Raw genomic sequence first — 16,717 nt, 5'->3', positions numbered from 1 at the left:
GTCAATATACTGTGTAAATCTGCTGAGGAGAAACCAGCCATTACGTCATGCTTTCCATCCACGTGACCGCCCCATTGTTTGCTGCAGAATGGCTGTAAATTAAAAATATCGCAAATCCCAAGGTGCAATCCACAAGGCACTTAGCTCAATCTAGTGTGTGTGTGTGTGTGTGTGTTGTGCCAGTAAATACTTCATGAAAAACAATTCTACCTTTTCCCTTCATTGTTGTGATAGCAAAGCACACAATACAAATGTTGCTTTAAGCAACATTTTGTTACTGCCCGGTCTTATTTGTTCATAAAGATAAACGTATTACAGTGTGTTTGTGTTGTGCCAGTACAGACTGTTCTCTGAATGTTCACACTCTGTGCATAATCACGTATTTTTCTTATGATAATGGTCCACTTTCTCAGAATGATAACAAAATAACATCAGAAAGAAAACAATTATCACTGCAAAAGAAAATACTGTGCCATGAAATGAATAAATAAGGGATTTTCTGTTGTAAAGAAATGAAAAATATCTGTTGTTGTTACAAGGAGGTGTTAAATAACTTGCACCCATGCTGCACTTACATGTGATTTTTATCATCAGATTGCACCAAGGCGCAAATAAGTGACAGGTGGGTGCATAGAAATAAGTTCTGGCTTGCTGTAGGATTTTTCAAAATGCTGGTTACCTTACTGCACATGTAAGCAGTCCAGCAATGTGGGAAAAGTGCTGACATTTAGTGTGTGATCTAAGGGGATTTCTCAGCGTTCTTTTAAAAACCAACATAGGCTTCAGAATTCTTTTTTTAAGATCAGTTTTGGGCGTCTTCATTGATAGGACAGCAGTAGACTGACAGTAAAGGTTGGAAAGAAAGGGGGATGACACGCAGCAAAACCCATACCACCACAAAGGACTCAGCCTATAGGGGGCGCACACTGTACCAGGTGAGCTACAGGTCGCCCCAGGGTTTAGAAAAGTTGACTTCGATTCAAAAGCACTGAGCATAAACAATGCTGCTGTAGTGTTTTCATGAAAAACCGATGATTAGACACAGTTGTTTACAGCTCCCTGCAATCAGATGAGCAATATGCAGTTGCTTTTTAAAAAAACATGTGAGCTCAAGTGGTGAAAACTGTGCAGCAAGTCATGAGATGAGAAATTGCCTGTGGTAATGGATTACAGTGGAGCTGTGACGAAAAAGTGCAAAAAAGGGAAAAAGATGTGAGCAAACTCATGAAAATAGCATTCAAAGTTATTTCAGTGACTTTTATTTTACACTCTGAGGTACTGGACAATGTTTTGTGACTATGTAGAAACAGCCAGGAGAATTAAAAAGAAAACAGATCAAGGAGAGCATCTAATGCTGGGTGACGTGTGTGTGCATGCAAACCAACAGTGTGGCATTGCAGCATATGATGCACATGTTGCTCACATACATAATCAGCTGTTCTCTATCTTAGGAGACACTGTACAGAGGTACTGTAACACCTCAAGCAGAAAATCCACCCTTAAGGCCTCACCTGGTACAACTCAGAAAAAACTACAACAACAAAACACCAACACGGTGGCAGAGACACGTTATCAGTCACATATTAGGAAGCCACATAGAAATATACAGCAATTACACTACATCATTACTTCTCACAGGTTTATGCTGCACCTCAGACAGAGTCAGAGACGGTGTAATAAAAGCAGCAGTCAAACTGTCTGGCAGCGCTTACAGTAAACGTCCACCTTCAGGTATAATAACAGTGCAGGGACACAATCTATACACGCTCGCTGATGAGACCTTAACACTTATCTTCTAAAGCATAAAACTTCTGAATCATAGCCTCACTCTGTAATCTATGGATGTATATGTAAACAGAAATAAAATGCAGTCAGAAAGGAGGACAGCGAGATGTTTTTATTGTTTCAGTTTAACTCCAGCAAGTAAAGTTGGAAATAAAACAAAGAAAATTGGGGTTTAAAGTCGTGACTCTCAGCTTTGATGGTTTTACATCAACATCAGATGAACAGGAGGAATTTTAGCCCTTTTTATTCATGGCCCAAGTCTTTCAACTTCAGGGGAAGGAAATTAAAATTAACACTACAAATTACCCCAATAAAGCCATTGTGTTTAACAGTTAGTTAACAGTCATTTGCATACAATGACTGGATTGAGTCTGCAGCCAACAGGCATCAGCACACACTTGGTGGCTTATCTGGTGACTCTCTGCCAGCTCTCTGTTGAAGCCATCTTTATTTGTAGTGTGTTTCAGAAACTCATGTATATTAAAGATTATTGTCCTGATACATTTCCTAAAATTGGCGGCGAGTCCTACACTGTTCAGCCAGTACGAATGTAGACACTGAAAGCTGAAACTCACCTCTTTAACTTTGTACAACCAAAGTAATGAAAAACACACCACTGTCCTGATACTTTCTAATTGTGCTGCATGTTAAAGAGCTCAGATTAAACCAGAGAAGGGATTATGGACGCACTTATTCTCTAAGGGACATCAATTTTCTGCGTGTGTAAGTGCTAATGTGTCTGTGTCTGGGCCAACATGTGTGAATGCCTGAGCATGGTGTGAATCTCCAGCTTAATAAATAGGCAATAGACACAAGGGCTCCAAAGCTGCCCCCACTCGAAATTGAGAGACAGAATTATGTCTCGGTAAATCCAACAGCTGCAGCTCAAGTTAAAGTGTCGACAGCAAGCAGCAGGCACTAAAATGGCACTTGACACGTACTGTAAGTGGCATGTAATTGATTTTCAAGGAAGAGTTGAGATTTACAAGTCTAATACAGGCAGCAACTGCAGATTTCAGGCTGCCATGCGCTGGGAAGAGAATTAACTTCTGTGGAGATTTATTCTGCAGCTGTCCGGCAGCACAGCCACATATCTCAACCTAAAACTCAAAACGCACCTCAGTTCTAAACAGGTTTTAGTTGAACTGATCTCTTTAGGCTGGCCCTTAAAAATGTCCTGTCCAAATAATAATAAAAAAAAGTTATATATTGTTCTTTAACTGTTGTTTAAGGGCTAGTTTTTAGAGTAGGGTTGTATGGGGTACTTACACATGTCTGCCAGCAGGTGCAGAGTTTGGAGAGGCAGCAGGAGTGCTGACATTTAAATTAAGCAATAGACTGCTGTGCAAAACACATTTTAGCAACTGAAAAAGTCCCGCCTAAAGAAATCTACAACATTTTAAATGTATGCTATATTTGGAGTATTTTCACCACTTTACCTTTCCATCAGACAGAACACACTTCCATTCCCCATCTCTGCTCCCAACAAAACCACCAAACTCCATTGAGAAAAACAGTAATTTTAGCTGCTCGCTGAATACAGTAGCTGCTGGTCTACTGCTGCCTCGATCAATTAGTAAACTAGTGTTACTATGTGAGTTTGGTGAATCCAAACTTACTGTTTCAAACAGCAAAGTTACACAAAAACTTACAAAAAATAACTGATCGAGGCAGCAGTAGACAAGCAGTGTCTGTTTTTAGCAATGTTTAATCACTGTTTTTCTCAATGGAGTCTAGCTTTGAAGAGAGCAAAATAACGGCTTCAGTTACCCGTCGGAAATCTCGGTCTGACGGTAAAGGCATGTGGTAAAAATATTCTAAATATAGCGTACACTTAAACTGATCGTGAGTTTTTTTTAGTTGGGACTTTTTTTAGTTGGCTAAAATATTTACATTTTGCTGCCGCCCCCTCCACAACAGTACATTGCTTAGCTTCCGTGTCAGGCTCCAGCCTGTTTCTCCAAACTGGGGGCGTGCTGACAGACATCTAGTGTATGTAATACACTGACTATGGATACGTACCTCATGCAGCCCCACTTCAAAATGTCCAAACTATTCCTTTAATTTGAAGAGTATTAATTCACTCATTTTCCATAACCGCTTATCCTGTTGCAGCCGCAGGGGGGCTGGAGCTTATCTTAGCTGACACTGGACGAGAGGTGGCGTCCACCCTGGACAGGTTGCCAGACTATCACAGGGCTGACACACAGAGACAGACAACCATTCACGCTCACATTCACACCTATGGCCAATTTAGAGTCACCAATTAACCTGCATGTCTTTGGACTGTGGGAGGAAGCTGGAGTACCCATAGTACACTAACACAGGAAGAACATGCAAACTCTGTATGGACAGGACTGGAACTGGACTGGAGCTGGAACCCCCCAACCAGACTTCGAACCAGGAACCCTCGTGCTGTGAGGTGATTTTAAGGCAATGCTAACCACTGCACCACCATGCTGCATGTTAAATAGTAACTGAACACTATTCTGAAAAGCAGAGATTCCCTGCCCTCTCTGATTCAAAGTTTGTTTCATCTCTGACCACGACCAGCATCACTTAAGGGCGTGGTCAGGAGTGACTTTTTTCCACATGTGACCACACCCAACGGTGATGTCACAGTGTACTTACACACCCCAGAGTACACTTCTACATCACAGTGGCAAGGTGAGAGGTTAAACCACTGGAGGTCACAGAAAACAAGCTCTTTAAATGGTAAAATGTATATTGTGAGATGAGGTTGATTTTGAGGAACAAAACTATTTAAAAACAAGATACATTTATGATAATAAGGGCAAACAGTATTTCAAACTGCCCCCATTATCCAAAAAGGAACACACAGGTTAGAGTGCATTTTGTTATTGTCACCGGTAATCACAAGTGAAGATACAGTATGTAACGTACTGGAGATAGCAGATAGTAGAGTGTGGAATTCTGGTTGACATAACTAAGGATAGACCGATACATCGGCCGGCCGATATATCGGGCCAATATTTGAGTTTTTTACTTGTATCGGCATCGGCTGATACGCACGTGGGTTTGCGGATTTATTTTTCCCTGGCATGATTTACAGACAGGCATCCACGGGCAGCTCTGTGTTGCCGGAAGACCCTGCAGCGCACATGCAGCAAATCCTACTGTGTACAGTAGTTGTTGTTTTATTTATGCTTCAGCTTAAATATTTGTTTATTTTATAAAGACATTACTGGAAGATTTAAGAGCACTGAACTCTTTTTTTATTTGAATGTATAATAATAATAATATTCTATCTGTTCTACCTCAACTTTCCATCTTGTTTTAGTATTTTTTACTGTTCAATAAATGTTTCTTATTTTAAACTTGAGACCTGTAATATTTGTTATCATTGTGTCATTTTTTTTATGTAAATTGAGGGAGCAAAAGCAGTATCGGCCCCAAATATCGGCTCAAGAAAATCGGCAGTCCATAATCGGTCATCGACTAAGGGTGATGGAAAAAAATCGATATCGGCATCGGCCCTAAAAAATCCATATCGGTCTATCCCTAGACATAACTGAAAATGGCCTCCCTGGCTTCTTACAGATCCCACATTGGACTGCAGGGTTTTAAACATAACGTCTTCTCAGACCTCAATAAAATAGATACAAAAATATAGTATTAATCAGATTTCAGTATTTTGCAGACTGATGTGTTTAGGGGCAGGTCTAAAAACCAAATATATAGATATCAAATTCAGAATAGCAACAAAATAACAGCCCAGAGGTCAGAAGCATCCTCCACAGCACAATGATGTGACGAGGAGAGCAGAGGAGACGCTACAAGAAAGAAGAGAGATTAGAACGGATGAAAAAAACAAGAAGAGGCAAAAAAAAAGTAGAACAGAGGCGAAGTGAAGAGAGCGGAGGAGAGGAAGAGAGACGTGGGGTAAAGGGATTACAGGAGGAAGAAAGGGAAAGAGAGGAGAATAGAGGTGCCACTTTGGGAGAAGAATAGAGTAATTTCAAAATGTGGGAGTTGATAAGAAGACAGAAGAAGAGAGCAGAGAGAATGAGGGCAAAGTTAAGGACAAGGTGACGGAGAGGGAAGTAAAAAAAGGTGAATATGAAAAGACAGAAGACGAGAGAGGTCAACAAAGAGAGAATAGAAAGAGGGAATGAGCAAAACTGCAGTATATTGTGTCAAGAAGTTGTTTCGAGTCCAGTGAACTCGGCGTTAGCCTGAATAAAAGGACACGCATCTCACCCCCCCCTCGTCAGTGACTCTTCCCATGGTACTGCCTGTTACTGCTAAATTCCAACAGTATGCAGCTGCTCTCGCTGGGCAAAGGAGTGGAAACAGCAGGCACTTCCAGGGAAAGAGGCACAGGCAGGTTGAACAGTTCAGGCTGGAAAGTGTTTGTCAGTTAATTCTGCAGGAAATTGATTAAATTAAAGCCAAACGCAAAAGCAGAGATTAGTTTCTGTGCAGGAAAGGTGCTTTAATGGTTCAGCGATAGTAAGATATGTTGATTTCTGGCATGAGATCAGGTGAAAACCACCCTTGTGCTCTCTCTATATTCAGTTTTTGCATTGTTAAATTTGATAGAGTCGACTTATCAAACCACAACACCACACAGAGTGAGTTTCAGCCGTCAGACAAAGTCTAAGCAGCTGGACTTGTTGAAAATATGAAGATACGTGCATGTGTTTGATCGGCCTTTTGACCTGTAACACCCTTTAATGAATCACACATTAACACACATTATCTTTTTCTGTGTTACAAAAAAACATTTGACTAAGCTTCACTGCATGAACACCTCTCCTCCCCTCCTCTGCAACTTAACCCACCCTGTCCTGACTAAGTGCATGACATCACACGCTCCTCCCATGAAAACACAACCCTACAAGAGGAGGTGATGTCGTGTTTTTTTGTGGTTAGAACAGAGCAAGGAGAAGCGGTGGAGGATGGGAACCCAGAGCCAGCCAGCCAGCCAGCCAGAGAGGCGGATGGAGACACGGCAGCCACAGGGGCCGCTTCAAGCCTGGTGGTGATGAGATGCGATGGGACCCGACCCTGCAGAAGCCCCAGCCAGTGTGTTAGCTGACTAATCCTCTAGCCGTCCAGTGCCAGGATCCAGACTCATCAGCTTTGGTGTTCTCTTGTCAGACTCATTTTTATAACGTCCCACTGGTCAATTCTAACCACTAATGCCCAACACAACGGCCCCTAATGCCAAGTGATTACCGAGTGCTGTTTTAGCACATTTGTCGCCTGAAAAGAAAGAAAGCGCCACAAGGCAGTGGGCTGGCTCCCTGCTCAAAGGACCAGCCTGATGAACTCAGCAGAAAGGGAGCGGACCTAAAAGCCAGTCTAAGCCACCTCTCTCAGTGTGGGCACTGTGGGGCCTGAGCCGGGTCAGGGCTGAGCTGGGCGGTGGGCAGGGATTTACAGTGCCCTATTCTGCAGCATATAGACAGTTCCTATGAGCTCATACGTGAGGGGACACTGAATGTGCACATCCTGACCTTTGCAGCATGCCGGGCAGAGAGATGCAATGGTGTGGCTTTGATTTTAAAGTGTGTAGGGACACAAGGATGCATACAGAAATGTCAAGAAGGCGAAAATAATGGTGAAATCTCAGAAAATACTTTAAAATACTACAAGAAAGACCCCAGAATTACAATCTAACACCCAAAGGAATTTTGTTTTCTGTCACAAAACACAAAAGAAAAGGCTTCAGATCCTTTAGGGAAGGAAACTGATAACATTTTATTGGTCTGATTCTTTATCAAATCCCTTACTGTTTCCTTATCAGCTTTCTTTGCGGAAGAAACGAGGGCCTACACCCTTTCTTCACTCATTTTACTTCCCTGTGCAGTAATAAGTGTGAAGGGGGGAAGCTGATGGGCCAGTCAAGCTGGCTGCAGCCTGAGAGCTAGCTGTAGCGCCAGTCTGTCATCTAAACTGGATGGAATGAGAGAATATTTGTACAGTATTAGTTTTCATTTAGGTTTTCTTAGTCAAAGGGAAAAACCTGCTAAGCCTGCCTGTGCGCGGCTCATGTTATTGTAACATAGGATATTTACCCTCAGTAACGGACATGCTGCTCAGCTGGGAAGCAGTGGCACTTGTGCATGGTGTCACAGACACGGCATTCTTGGAATTTAAGCCTTTGTTGCGTAGAAAGGTGTTTTAGCACTTTGCTGGTACTTCAAATGACACAAGCAGCATGTTGACGTCTGTCTTTGGACCATTTCTTCATCTCCACCATGACTCCTTCTTGTTGCCAGTGTCCAGCAGTGTAAACACAAGTCTGACTTCATTGCAATGCCCAACTGTCAGAAAAATATGCCAGCATCGATAAAAGGAATTTATAAGCTTGGAGGATATGAGTTCGATGGATCAGACAGTTTGGAACTGGTTGTCAAGTAGAACCGGTTCTCGATTCCCTTCCCTAAGATCCTTACAACTGAGAAGCTGGAACCAGACATTGCGTGAAACTTTGGCTTGAAAATGGACTAAAACAATGATCTGACAATCAAAGAAGTTGCATATGTATTTTCAGTTGATCAGCTAATCATTTTAGCCCTAAGAATTGTATAGAGGATACTATCTTTTTCAAATCTCAAAATAGATGGGGCGTTGGTGGCTTAAGGCCCGTTTCCACCGCAGGAACTTCGGGGTAATTTTACGGGGCCGGGGCCGTTGGTGCGTGTCTCCACCGCAGGAACCACCCCCGAAGGACAGAGTTCCGGAACTTTTACAGGGGCTAAACAAGTCCCTGCCTCGGAGTAGGTACTCAGAACGGCCCCGAAAGACTCCTGGCTGGGGCTTGGGGATTACTTGGTGCTGATTGGATATACTCAAGGAGGGATGTGACGTCAACAGAAAGCAACAAAATAGCCGGCATTTTTAAAACTCAGCAGACGAGGGTTAGCTCGTTCATATAGCTTCCGCCGCCATGTAAAAAAAACTCACTAAATGGCCCGTGAAAAAAATATTCTTTCCAGCGGATATCTTAGTTACAACATGATTGAGCTAGCAAAGCAGTTTTGTGTTGCTATGTGTGGTATTTATTCAGTTTTGGGAAATCACGATGTCTAGAAAGCATCAGCTGACAGGGACAGCTAACAGCAGCAGCAAAGCTAACATCAGGACGTCATCTGTTAAAAGCCTCCCGTTGTCGGATACGACATGAAACTACTCCAGTTAGCTCAATCATGTTGTAACTAAGACATCCACTGGAAAAAAATATTTTTTTTCACGGGCCATTTAGTGAGTTATTACAGACACCGCTATCGGCTAACAGCTAAAGGCGTCCCTACGTCGCCCCGGTAAATGGTCGCGCAACGATTACGTCACATCCAGAGCCCGTAACTTTACAGGAACCTTCCTCGTACTCCGCTCTCAGTGGAGACACGGCGGTTGAGAGGGCCGAGCGAGAGGACATTCCTGTAGTTGTTCCTGCCCCCCAAATAGTACCAGGAACTTCTTCAGTGGAAACGGGCCTTTAGTGGTAGAGCAGGCGCCCCATGTAAAGGGCTGTTGCCGCAGCGGCCCGGGGTTCGAATCCAGCCTGTGGCCCTTTGCTGCATGTCATCCCCCCTTCTCTCTCTCCCCCTTTCACGCTTACCTGTCCTCTCCATTAAAGGCAAAATGCCCCAAAAAATATCTTTTTAAAAAAAATAAAAAATCTCAAAATAGATTAATAAATAAAAGCACAGAGTGCTATATCAAAGTGCCAAAAAATGGCACGAGATATAATGACTTACCCCCTCCAATGACCCACACTTGGACAACACAGTTACGCACTGACAGCACGGAGAGGTTTGTAATTAAAAAAGACAATGTAAATCAGTGGCACTCCATGCTTACAACCACTTTCAGACAAGTATCACAGCCTGACCAATATCGTATTTTTGAGGGCGATACTGAAATCGATATTTGACATTAACAAAAAAACAAATAACAACATTGCTGCCGATATTATCTCTTTCTTTTTTAATAAACACATAAAATCAGCAAAAAATTGATTGGGATCCCTTGAATTTGTCTTTTAATCAGCTTTAATCAGGGTTTGTACTGAGCAGAACATTTTACAGTTGAAAAATACACTTCTCAGTGCTCTCTGGTGGACAGACTATGTAATGGTGACATAGCTTTTATCTCAATTTTTACATCTTTAACATTTCTGTACTGCAATTTCTTGTTAATTCTTGTTACATATATCATAATACCAACAGAACTGTGGTAGGTAATATCCATCTTTAAATGTACCTAGCAGATTCACTGCTCTGATGTAGCTCTGATAAGTAAATCCAAATTGCTTACTTTAAAACTGTTATTTTATCTTTATCATCGTTGGTTACATTTGTTTATTACTTATGTTTAAAAGGCAGAACATAAGGATGGATATTTTCAATTTTCTGAAATGTAAGGGCATGAAAGGACGAGTTCAATCTGTGCCTACTGTTTAGAAAGATGTGATGGCATGAACTGAAAACTAGATATAACTATCAACTGCAGCTGCTTCATTTTGTTTTTACTGTTGGTATTACCATATAACGGTAACATCACATATGACTGCCAACAGGATGCACAAACCAAGCGACTTGGACATCCTGGGCTCAGATTCAGCTGTAATGTTATTTATATGTCATCTGCTTTTCTCTTGTTCTTGTTAGTATTTATAGCTATCTGCATAATAACGGCCTTTGCTGCACCACCAACAGGGAGCCGAGCTTTGTGTAGAGATGTTATCTGCCTCTGTTTGCCTACAGCTCTTGTATCACCTGGGGCCCCCTGAGTTGAACTAGTGCCACTGGCCTAACCATGTGACATGTACAGCAAACAGCATATGGAAGCAACACTGCTGGGACAACACCACCAGGGTACACACAGTAAAAAAAAACACTGCACTACTGTTGTACTAAACCAAGCAGTCAAGGCGGTGGAGTCCTGCTGTCAGGTATATTATAGGTTTTATTCACGGCTAAGCCGAGCCAAAGTCAACCACACAGGACAAAGCTGACGAAGCTCGGCTCATTCAGATATGATTACAGGTATCGAACTGACATTAAAACCATGGAGAGAAGCTGGTTTACTGCAGCTGAGTACACACAGTAGCTAGCAAGTCGCTGCTAGGTATGTAGAGATAAATGGATGCAAAATGTTGACAGGTGAAAATAACTTTTAATTTGTTGTTTATGTTTAACTGAGAGTAATCAATCAGTTGACATATGTTTAAAAGAATATTCATTCATTCATTTTCCGTAACCACCTATCCTGTTAGGGGTTGCGGGCTGGAGCCTATCCCAGCTGACATTGGGCAAGAGGCAGGTTTGAACCCTCCAGCTGTGAGGCTACAATGCTAACCACTGCAACACCGTCATGCCTGTTTAAAAGAACATTCTGTCAGTTTTCAAGCTATGGCAAATCATGAGCATTTGCACGGTGGTGCAGTGGTTAGCATTGCCGCCTCACAGCAAGAGGGTTTGTGGTTCAAACCCCAGGGTGGGGGGCTCGAACCCAGGTTGGGGTAGCCCTTCTGTCAGTCTAAAGACTTGCAGGTTAGGTTAATTAGTGACTCTAACTTTGGGCGTAGGTGTGAATGTGAGCGTGAATGGTTATCTGTCTCTATAGCCCCTTTTACACTGCCAGATTTTCGGCGAATGTTGGGCCGTTTTGCCGGCAAGCTGCGAGCGTTTAGACACACAGAGCCGGATTGGCAAGTTGATCCAAGGTGCCCAATTTTCCACCTCGTAGGGTAGACATATTGGTGGAACATTTTTGGTTTAAAAAGAACGAGGCGCCCTTCTGCAACGGGAGGGGCTGTTGAAGACTTGTGGGAGGAGCTGATGATGACGCCGCACGTGCGACCCACTGGCGGTGGATAAACAGGAAACAGCTGATAGCAGGAATGAGCAGCTAGTACCAGTAGCAAGAGGGAAACGCAAACCTGACAGACACTCTAAAGATGAGAAACTGGGGAGACAAGGGATTGCGCAGCCTCCTTGTCCTCGCAAATGAAGAGGCCATTAACCGTCAAATGACGGGGACGGTGAAGGCTGACTTATGAGAGAATCGCCGAAGGACTGACCAGCCGTGGCTTCCCTAGGAGTACGTCACTGTTTACGTCACACGCTGAGCTACACGTTTTGTTACTTGCTCACGCCCCCCATTGCCCCGAAAAAGGCGCATTCTGTATCAGCAAAAGTAGGCAGGCGGCATTTTGCTGCACTCCCCGATTTTGTTTTTATACTGCCAATGCTGAAAAAGACTGGTTGGGCTTTCCTGCAAATTTGCACAATTCCTATTTAAAAAGGGTTACTGTGTCAGCCCTGTGATAGTCTGCAACTTGTCCAGGGTTGCCCAATGTCAGCTGGGATAGGCTCCATCACAGGATAGGCAGTTACAGAAAATGAGTGAATGAATGAACATTCTGATCTGTAATTATGTTTTAGATATCTACTATATTAGCATTTCTCCTGGTCAAAACTGTAGTCTCACCAGTCGGAGGGTAACTAAAGATACCTTCTTACAAGGAGAAACTGTATTTCATGATATACACAATTGTGGTTGTATCAGTCAAAACTAAATTTAAGATATTTTAAAATCCTTAAAAAGTACAAGTGACCATTTAAGATTTAAAAGCTAGACTGGATAAATATTACAGATATCTGTAATTCAATTCTTCCTAGTCAAAAAGAACATTTCAGATATCCACAGTGACATTATTCCTGTCCACTATTGTCATTTTAGTGATCCAAAATGTAATTCTTCCTAGGAAAAATGACCTATTTTTGATCTCCAAGTGCAAACAACATGAACATACAGCTTGACCTTTCCATTGCAATTTTAAGGCCGCTATGGTCTTTATTATTCTGCAAAAAAATATTACAACAAATATTAAATATTACCTACGTAAGCATATGAATTCTTCGTTGTCCACACCCTGTATGCAACAACTGGAACATGCATATCTTTAATCACACAGCGTATCAGAGAGAACACTATGCAGACCACAGCTACAAGGCTGTGATTAGCTCTGTTGTCATGCTGTTAGTCAGTGCGTAATGTGCAAGAGCAGCAGTCCCGCGGGAAGGTCAGCCTGTATGACACACTAGGACTCTGCAGGCCAGGATGACAACATTTTATACCAGAATGTATCTGAATCACAGCAGTTAACCCTGGACTCTGAGATAGAAACCTAACCTAGCTATCGTTACGGTTTTATGTAACTTCAATCATTAATCTTCACCTACACTTTATTGTGTTGCCGTAAATTCTCTCACATTTTGCACAATGTATGGTAATAATCCACTTTGAAGAAAGTGATTGCTGCAGATAATATTCAGGTGTCTTAAAAATACTCACATGGTAAGCCTTGTCTCGAATCTACAAAAAGAATAGTAAATGGATGAATATAATCCCCTTTGTATTTATATATAGGCGGCACAACATGGACAAGATTAAATGGATTTCACACTGAAATCCCATCACTGAGAGTTCACACTGAATTACTGAACTGAAGGCATTATATAAAAGCTTTATAGAACTGCCTGTGAGAAATAAAATGACTTTATGCATTATATCTATGCTAAGCAAGGAAAGAAAGATCAAGTGTTCATATTCCAGTGGCAAATGTCCAAATGAATGAAATTATTGCCAGTTAAATTTTACTTTCTATACTCTGCAACCCCCGTGGAGAAATCTGTCCTCACTTCTATTGGACTCATTAGCGTTAATAAGCTCTACACTTTATCCATATCTAATTTACTGCCATCACCAAATCCCACAACACAGATTCGATGACTGTAAGATGATGCAAATCAGTCTGCACACAAATTACCACCCAAACATCTGAACACACTGAATTAAAGTTATAGTTCAAACCGTAGAGACACTGACAGTTGCCCTTTTGTAATACTTGTTCAGAGCAGAGAATGATCAACAACAAAGAAATACCCTTTGGTGTTGCAATAGACATCTAACTTCAGAAAACATCTCCTTTCATCCCTCTCCAGAAGACCAAACATTTCGACATGACCGGCAGGAATTAAACACATGAACACCAAACACTAACGAATACTGTAATAAATAAAGCTGGCAGCATTAAACCGCTCTGCTTAACGATAGCCTTCCAAAAAAATTTGATTAGCTCTGTGCTCATCATATCATCAAACGGTCGCTCTCGTTCACTCACCACACATGCGTGCATATGCCTGCACACGGTCTGACTCCAGCTACGGTTGACCCAGAGGGATGCTTTCGTCCGTGTATGTGTCCCACCGCATGCACGAGCAGCATGCAAGTGAGTGAATGTGGGGTGATCCTCAGCAGCTCACACTGTGGACTGAGAGCAGAGCCAACCTGGTGTGACATCTGTGAAGGCCGTGAGATAATCTACATGACACTGCCACTGATAGGAGTGGAGATATTGATTTAAAAAGCGGCAGCTCTAAAATTAGACTCCTATGTGTTCTGATTGGGCCGGAGGCTTGCACCTCTGTGGTAATATGAGCCTACAAGCAGAGCTGTGAGTAGTGATCAAAGCTTCGATGGAACCCCCTACAACTCCAGCGGTCCTGACGAAAGTCAACCTAACAACGCAGAGGCCCTCTGGCCTGACCTCCCGTCCCCTTCCTCCCTCCATCCTCTCTCTCTGTGATAACAGAGACATTCCTGAGCTCCTTCCCTGCCTTGCCGCAGGCCTCTCCCTTAATTCCAGTGGAGTGTGTGGAATGTTGGACTGGAGAGCTGTGCAGCCAGGCGGCTGGAGGCGAACAGACGAAAGGAAATGAACAACATTAATAAACCCAGGTCTGTTATGGCTCCTGGTGCTTGAAGCACCTGGATGCCCACTGCAGGATGGACTGGCACGTACACACTCATACACAGACGAGCAGGGAGAACATCTGCCGCACAATGTGCAAATCTGGAGCAGGCCCATCCATATGTAGCTTTGTAGTTGGATTAAGTATGTAAGTGAATCAGAGGGCTGGATTACAGGGAATGATGGGATCTTTTGAAAATGCAGTTCAGACACAATCAGACGGATGCACTGCTTCGGATCACAGCAATAAAATATCGAAGAACGGGCAAGACAGAGAAGGAAAATCTAGAGTTTCATGAGAATGTTTGACTCTTTTTCTGTGATATATGGTCTTTCTACAGTGTACAGTACTGTTTCCACAATTCTACATGTATAACCAGAAGTTGGAAGCTCTACTCAAAGACTGCTCTGATGTATAGCCAAAGCCGCTCAAACTGAAAATCAGCAAAATGAGCAAATTCCATAAAGGTATACGCTGGTCTGCTCGAGTCTGGTCAATTTCCCTTTGGACAACAGGAGTTTTACCTCACTTGGTGTGCGCTCCTGTGATCTCACTTGTTTGGTGTAAGGTGGTTATAAAACTCAGCCTGAGCTCTTTAGTCAGTCTTTTTCTTGTTTTGCCATTCCGACAAAATCAATCATGTTTAATATTATCATACATTTTTAGTGTTGGCTCATACAAATAGGGAAGAACAGGTGCGCTCTCTGCAGCACCAAAGAAGAAGCAGCAAGCCAGGTAGACAGTAAACATGGAGGGGACTCCAGCGAGGCAAGAACATGAACATGAGCATGAAGTCTCAATTCTCTTGTACTGTGGGAAAGGAGGAGGAACTGGTGGGGTTGTGGAGTGAACAGTTTGTTGAGTTGGTACAGGAATACAGTTTATCTCTATGGATTATTTTGATACCAAATTGACAAGAATACTGTCAACTGCAATGCCTTTTATCTCGTGTTTCTAGAGCTTTGTGTTTTTGTGGGCAGTTAAGGAGTTGTTAATATGTCATATTTCTCAAAGGGAGTTTGCCTTAATATTTTCCAACTGTGTGTAGTGACCCTGCAAGATCCCCAGTCTTTGCAAAATCTTATGGTGTGACTAAAAAACTCACAATGCCTTTCGTCTTTACAAAGTCTTTTCAAAGTCCTCTAGTGTATGGTAGGCATAAACGGTGTGTGTGTGAGAAAGAGAGACAGAGCAGAGAGAAAAACAAAGCTGCGAAAGGCCAGGTGAGCAGAGCACATGAGCGAATAAAATGAGAAGATAAACCACCAGAAGATCAAAGGGAAAAAGAAAGACCATTTGGCAAACGTTATCATCTCACAAAAAAAGAAAAAGGAGAGGGAACACTCTGTTCTGGGCGTTAGAGTCAGAGGCAGAGTGATGGGCTGGAAAAAACGATGAAGGGCAAAACATATCAGAAAGAGTGATATACGGCACTGCAGTGGAGTACGACTCAGAGCATAAATCTCCAGCACTCCTCCAAGCCTCTGGAAATCAATTCTCCCCATTGGTTGCTGCTTTATTTATGGGTCAGCATTAGGGATAAACCATCAGCAGCTATGATGACTGAGTTGCTGTTACAGAGAGGTGGAGCTCGGAGGGCAGGAGGGGTGTCACCAAGACATCCAGCTGCCTTCTTTGAGGATCACATGAGCAATGACATTAACGCTTGCTGGTCAGTGGCCCTACACATCAAACTATGACACTCTAGGTACCCTTCCACTGTCTAAGCTGTCCAATTTCATGGATGTATAAAGAGAACTGGACACAGCGCTGGAGGCGGGACCCCGTTCACTTCTAGGAAGGTTGCTCAGTGGCGCCTGACGCCAAAAAGTTCAGCTGCTGTGTGTAACATTACCCAGATGATCGGCAGTGTTTCCTCACTGTGTGGCCAGTAGAGCAGGTGCACACGTGATTTCCAGCAGCCGCCGCCTACTTGCAGTTAAGCTTATCTAGACTTTACAAATGTTATCCGACTGAGCAGATCAAATTCTGACAGTGAAACGATCCATTTTGCAAGGGTTGTGACGCTCAAAAAAGGTATCCACTGATTTACAGACATCGCTTTCACAGTGTAAGTCAATGGGAAAGTCTTTTTGGGCCCAATGGCATCATTTGATAGATGTAATTACACTGTTTGG

General features: G+C 42.7%; 1 protein-coding gene across 12 annotated transcripts in view; it reads right to left on the bottom strand.

Annotated features, from left to right (window-relative positions):
* Nucleotides 1-16,717, bottom strand: part of tjp1a (tight junction protein 1a) — a 128,276-nt gene that overhangs the window by 65,748 nt on the left and 45,811 nt on the right. The window contains exon 1 of one of the 12 annotated variants that reach the window (XM_050064114.1): nucleotides 13,949-14,053. The exons of the other annotated variants lie outside the window; for them this stretch is intronic. Within the exon in view, the coding sequence (XP_049920071.1) occupies nucleotides 13,949-13,963 (15 nt within the window). The 5' untranslated portion in view covers nucleotides 13,964-14,053. Of the gene's footprint in view, nucleotides 1-13,948; nucleotides 14,054-16,717 lie in introns of those variants that run through there. 12 annotated transcript variants of the gene reach the window in all.

The sequence above is a fragment of the Epinephelus moara genome, chromosome 1, assembly GCF_006386435.1.
Source record: "Epinephelus moara isolate mb chromosome 1, YSFRI_EMoa_1.0, whole genome shotgun sequence".
Lineage (NCBI taxonomy): Eukaryota > Metazoa > Chordata > Actinopteri > Perciformes > Serranidae > Epinephelus > Epinephelus moara.
This window is presented reverse-complemented; position numbering and strand designations above follow the sequence as displayed.